This window comes from Eimeria necatrix, genomic scaffold (assembly GCF_000499385.1).
Source record: "Eimeria necatrix Houghton genomic scaffold, Enh_scaff82, whole genome shotgun sequence".
Taxonomy (NCBI): domain Eukaryota; phylum Apicomplexa; class Conoidasida; order Eucoccidiorida; family Eimeriidae; genus Eimeria; species Eimeria necatrix.
This window is the reverse complement of record NW_013654634.1, coordinates 99,696-105,846: the sequence shown is the minus strand read 5'-3', so window position 1 is coordinate 105,846 and position 6,151 is coordinate 99,696. Positions and strand designations below refer to the sequence as shown.

Genomic DNA, 6,151 nt, shown 5'->3' with positions numbered 1-6,151 from the left:
AAATAACAATAGATTAGTGTGCAACCTCACTGTTCAAGTACATATGAGGGGAATCACTACCGCAAACTATTGCCAGGCTCACAGCCTGAATGACTTCATTTCCAGAGAGCTGCACCTTCCTTTACCTCATTAGCTCATCTGTTATCCATATAAAGACCTCAAGCACGCGTTAGTGAAAGATATCGTGTTATCTACCCGTGGCCGTTGCACTAAGCACGATGATTGAGTCTCTGCTGTAATCCACAGAGGTGTCATATCAGTGTGAGAATATCCTGAGCTAAAGAGCTCGTAGGAAGCTTAAAACGATCTATTTCATAATACTGAGGCAACTGCCATTGCTAAAATAGGTTAGCCGCACAGGAAATAGTAAAGCAGGCACGTAGCCTCTTCAACTATGTGCCACTGCTGTATATCAGTGGTACAAAAAAATGAACCGATTTTCGGGAAAGTCAGTCGTGTCATTCACTCTGTAGAGCAAAGCAGGGCAGTACCTCGGAGTTTCCAGTGAGATGGGTGCAAATCCGAGCGCAACTGTACACGGAAGACCAAATATTTATCCGTCCTACTTGGATACCTGTACACTGGGCAGTCATACGGTTCAAACTGTCCATAATCTAGGCCCCTGTTCCTTTTTTCAGTAGAAGTAATTGCCGTAGCATGTACAACAGGCATCCTGTCAACCATGACCTTAGGCAAAGACTCTTCCAGCCTGGCCTCGTGCCAATTCCACCTGCAGTTGGAGAGTGAATATGCATTTATATGAAAACTCACTCTGCTTTGCCTGTAAACATCCATGCGAATGTGATTAGTTATCTGATTGCCGTTGGCCGCCAACGGCTGCCGGAGGCAAGCTCCTTACCGGGATCCTTCAATATACAAACCATGAATGTTGACCCCTTCATCTGGAATATCTTTAATTTTCTCAACATCGACGGTCCGCATTTCGGAGTGCAGGACAACGTCGTCAAGTCCCCACTGGTCTTTTTTGTGTTGTCGGGTAACCTGAGCAGTAGCACGTAACGACATCGGAGTTTTGTATGTCTGGGCATAGGTGATAGAAGATCGGCAACAATCTGTGCTGAAGACGTAGCTACCTACTTCCTGCATCATTCCTGTAAGGAAACCCGTGGGATTGAAGAAGCCTGCTAGCCAGAATGATTTGGGTCTGCCTTTTTCAAGCCAGTTGCATAGCTGTTCAACTCTTAGCCGCATGCCTGAAAACCACTTCCCCAGCGTGGGCGACAGCCACGATATTTCCGCGCCACTTGGGTCTCTCATCCAGCGATGCGGCACCCGCAAATCGAAAATGGCAGTCACGTCATCCTGAGAAGCAATCGCTATGCTTGTATACACGATCGTGTTGCTAGATCTCCGGTTGCTTCGCGCTACTAGCATTTCATGCGGGAAGCTGAACACACTTTATTTGGAGATTGGATGCTCTGCAGGCAGCGTGCAGCTGCCCGAGGAAGCACCTTACGCACCTGCAAATCTGGAGTCATGATGACAGTACCGTCAATCGCATTAATAATTGAGGACAAATTGGCGCGCACGATAGTCAAAATCCGTTGCATCCGCTGCACTTCCTAAGAATACGGCACCCTTGAAAGCAGCTTTGCGAGTTCCATGCCACCATGATTCTAAAGTATAACTAGACCAGACGCCTTTGGCATAGGTAAATATTGACTGCTCTATGAATTAAAACACAACTTCGAGATATATTAGAATTGTTTTCTGTCAAAGCATATCTAGGTAAGCGTAGCTAACTTGGTAAAGGAAAATGTTTAAAGGCGCAGCAAATCCCTTCGCGTTCAGCGCAGGAGGTCCCGAAAGCTTGGACACCTGCTCTCTGTAAACCCTTTCTTGAAAGTCTTCTGGCATCTTGCTTAGCATTTCAACGCACTTCTCGCGCACAGTTTCTTCCTGTGACTTTCCCTTGCCTCCCGAAGAAGCTTTTGGAAGTGTATCCTGAGCAAAATACTAAGCAGTTCCTGCCTGATGAGCTCGGTTAAGTGCTGACCAATGCATTCAGCAAGCATGAAAGCTGAGGACCTTCCGCAAAAGCGCGGGTTGATTGATATGCCCTGCACAATCTGACCTACTTGTATAGTGTCGAGCATGGAGGCCGACTCCTGTAAGCGAAATGTCAGGTCAGCATTTACGTGCAGGCCAAAAACTCCCGGCTGATCTACATAAGGCAGCGTGTTGATGTAGTCACGGAAGACTGAGATATCGGTGCCTTGAGGAACTTTGTACATGAAATCATGAGCACTGGACGTGGCACTATTGAAGCAAAAGCCGGACTTGAATAAGTCGTCTGTCAGCCATTTCCCCGTGTAAGTGTTGAACATCTGACCGTAGGCACACAGAGACACAGACACACACACACACACACACGCACAGACGCACACACACACACACACACACACAGACACACACAGACACACACAGACACACACACACACACACACACACACACACACACACACACACACACACACACACACACACACACACACACAAGCAATTTCATTGGCCAGCAGCGAAACCGTCCCGTCATGTTCTTTACGTCGGTTTTAGTATCAGCTACTTTACAAACATTACCTCTCTGTCCAGGTCGTCTGTGATGCGTCCTCCATACTGCACCTCCCCAACCATGTACCCTATGGTGGACCAGGAAAGCGGCTGCCCTACTAAAATTGTGGCTGCGAGATGCTTTTCCACAACGAACAGCGATGCCTCCAAGTCGGAGTAGTTGAATTCGTAAGGGATGCACCAACCCAGTGGGCCGAATTTCCTCCGTTCTTGAACAACGCTATGCAGCATTGCAAGGGCAAATACAATAGTGCGCCACTTCTCATTGTTTACTTTGTCCAGCGTTTCCTGTGTTATCATTGTTGTGAAGCTTCTTGCAAGCCCAGCCTTGAGTCCAATGGGTGACTCATTAGTGACTTTGATCGCCAGCTGTAGAAGCCCTATAGGAAACTTATTGTGAGGCTCGCACGTTATCCACAGGCGGAAGTCCTGGAATAAAAATGGAGTGAAAAAGCGAGCATAGTGATTACAAAGTAGGTATCGGCAGGCCGTAAGATGCGTGTTTCCCCGTCTGACAGGAATGGTGCGGGATGGGATTGCCTGCAGGAACTACATCTACTTTCCCGTGGGTGCCAATGCCTGCTGGGGCACTTGCCTTGTTAATATCAGTGACCCTAAGAAGAAGGTCCTCGATTTCGCTCATGAAATTTAACCCTAGGTGGCAATTTTGTAGAACAACCCAACTGCCAGAAAGGAAACCGGACTTGATTTTCTCTCTCGCAACGACATCTTGTCCTTCACCCATTGAAACTTTGTCCGTCGGAAACTTTCGCTTCTTTTTCGCAAGCTCGTCAATGCTCGATGTGGGGTCGGTGCCGGGGGACAGCAAAAATATAACGGGGACGCGACACGATGATTCTTGCCATATTGATTCCACGGAATCTGTAACAGGCTCTGTATATTTTGGCTCCAGCAGCTGATCAATAGCACGCGCCGATGCCACCACGGTTCGATCGGGCCTCATAGAGCGAATCTGCGTATACATTCTGGAGACGGTCAGTGTTTTGAAGGCGTCGTGTTTGATGCTGCACATTGGCAAATTGAGGCTACTGCGGATGCCTGCTGACTATATTGGTGGCAATGCTCGCATCAGCTTACTAGGCACAGCCTCAGAACATGCCCGAGGTTTTTCAAACATTTAAGTCGGTCTTCATAATCTGGAATGGGAAGATTTTCGGGTTCGTTGTCTTCCATCCACTTTCTCCATGCTGATTCGTTTTTCCCGAGGGACTCTGGAAGCTCGCAAAAGAGCTGAATTTGGTCTCGGCCAAAGCATGTCCTGGAGATTTGCAAGACGTTGAGCCACGCCTTTGAGTCTTGCCCTAGCCATCTGAAGGGACATGGCGGCTCTGCTTTCTCATCGAGGCCTGCATACAGTATTGTACATGGCCGCAAGAAAGTTTCGTATACTCTTGGTAAGATCGTACGGACGAATGAAACGAAAATTCTTGAAAGGATCAGACGATTCCGTGGCAAGTGCCAAGTACAAGCGGCCAACAAAGGTGCCAATGCTTTGGCAGTTCTTAACAACGTAAAGCTCACCTGCGCCGCCGCTTAGTAGAAAGGAAATATCTGATGACTGGAGAATACCATCGGTTTGCAAGATTTTTAAAATTAGCATCATGACAAAAGTCTGCTTGTGCCGCTCAAAAAGTCCTCTACAGACGTATCTGTAGACCTGTATCGGAAGCAGCGAAAGCCAGGCAATGTGAAAAGACTGACGCACAAAATCAGTGCACAAATGTTTCAAAGCCGGCATTATATGAAACGCCTCTTTGTGCAGCTTGAAAAATTCTTTACAGACGTTTCTGTACAACTGTATCAAAAACGGGGCAGCCTTGCGCATACGGTTACGTCTTGTCGTGTGCCACGGAATCCGAAGAGCTTCAAGCTTATGAGAGTCAACAGAAGCGAAAAGGTACTTTAGAGACACCCTTTGGACTACAGCAATAACCATCAGCTGTAGAAGGCAAGAACGAGCTATCTTGGCAACGTAGGCCTGCATGCCGTTCTCACCTGGTAAGTAAGGTACTCAACTATCTTCTCCACGCGCTTATGGGTTGGCTGTGTCTTTTCAGACCTATAGACAGAGATATCGAATTGCTCCAGAAACTGCGTGAGGGAGCTGTTGTACATCCAGCATATCAAAGAGGCCTCCACCATACAAAAGTATAGTACGGATCCTCTTGTTGCCACGGAGCGATATTGCTCGCGTTTCTCGTTAATCTGAAGAGAGCAGTAACTCCGGAGGCTTTTGTAGTACATCCCCATTCAGCAGACGGCACAAGATTCTACGCATTCTTGCTTGTTAGTTCCGAATAAAATGTTATATGTCCTCGGTACGTTATTTTGTTTCGCCGAGAGTAAGGCCTGTCGTGATTTTTTTTTCTGCCGTCTAAGCGTTACCTCTGCTTTCTTTTCTTGTGCATCCTTGAGCTTTTTCTCGACTTCTTTTGCCTTTGCCTTGGTATTTGCAAGCACCTCAATCAGTTCCAGATCATCCAACAGATTGCCAGAGGAATGGGAAAGGCGATCCAGAAGCTGGCTATCTAATTCTTTCAATGCCTTTGTGTTAGCCGTTAGCGACTCCAAAAGCTGATTGAGCGATTCTTCTAGTGCGCGCTGCTCCATGGACAAAACACGCCCAAGCAGCTGTTGCTCGAGACCTGTGTATAAGCATCCTCGCGCAAGCGTGCAATGCCGTGACGTCAGCTAGAACTCGCGGTCTTTTAGGAAAAGAGCTGCGATCACCTCTGTAAGCGTACCTTCATGCATGACAGTGAAGTCTATCACCGTGCACTTCGCGTTTATCTCTGGAGGAAAATGAGGATTCGCGAGCTTTGTTGTCATGTAGAGGACAAAACTTGGATTGTATTCCGCTTGCTGGTCCATGAATGTCACATAAAGCCTCTTGCCTTTTTTAATGAATTGTTTTTCAAGGATCGGGTCAAGAACCTCCGGGACAGTGTCGCCAAGGTTTTCGACAAGTAATGGCAGCCCTTCTGCCATGCAGAATTCGACCTTATCCTTGAACCTGATCAAAATTAGGAATATTAAACATACTGCGGCTATGCTTCTATGCACTTTAAGCTCCTGAACACCATCCGTAGACGAAAATTTACACAAGCAGCGTCAAGCGGCTTCAAAGAAAACAGCTCGTGCTCCTACGGTGGGCAAAATGCACGTGCTTGTCTGTCCAACGAAAGTATCAGGAGCACAGTGCTGCCCACCCAGCTCACCGGGGATCTGTCGCAGTTGTTATGCATTGACGAGACCCTTTCATCCTGTCTTCCTCTTTTTTTTTCAACCAGCTGTGAGCCTGTCCCTGAGGATCTACCAAGAGGGGGTATCTGTCTGACCTGGTTACGATGATGGCATTCTCCACCGATAATTCGTCTGCAGGCAGCCCTTGTAAGTTCCATTCGCCGCGTGTCCCCTCGTCTACAAGAAGGTCCACAATATTGAGGGAGTCAGAACATGGAATGCCGCTGTTCTTGGCTTCTTGAAATATGATCCTGACGGCGGACAACAGCTCGTGCAGCATGCTAGGATTCGTGAA

The 6,151-nt window shown here is 47.6% G+C and overlaps 2 protein-coding genes across 2 annotated transcripts; both read right to left on the bottom strand.

Moving 5' to 3' along the window:
* Window positions 1-462: 462 nt before the first annotated feature.
* On the bottom strand, window positions 463-5,223 carry ENH_00078600 (hypothetical protein; the record flags this gene model as incomplete). Its single annotated transcript, XM_013583119.1, has 12 exons — window positions 463-730; window positions 860-1,002; window positions 1,099-1,323; window positions 1,482-1,583; window positions 1,765-1,965; window positions 2,100-2,348; window positions 2,602-3,065; window positions 3,109-3,565; window positions 3,691-3,959; window positions 4,135-4,309; window positions 4,609-4,857; window positions 4,999-5,223. The coding sequence occupies 12 exons, from the start codon at window positions 5,221-5,223 to the stop codon at window positions 463-465; spliced, it is 3,027 nt and encodes a 1,008-aa protein (XP_013438573.1).
* Window positions 5,224-5,304: 81 nt separating this feature from the next.
* On the bottom strand, window positions 5,305-6,136 carry ENH_00078590 (hypothetical protein, conserved; the record flags this gene model as incomplete). Its single annotated transcript, XM_013583118.1, has 2 exons — window positions 5,305-5,626; window positions 5,832-6,136. 2 exons carry the CDS (start codon window positions 6,134-6,136, stop codon window positions 5,305-5,307), a joined length of 627 nt encoding a protein of 208 aa, XP_013438572.1.
* Window positions 6,137-6,151: the final 15 nt, after the last annotated feature.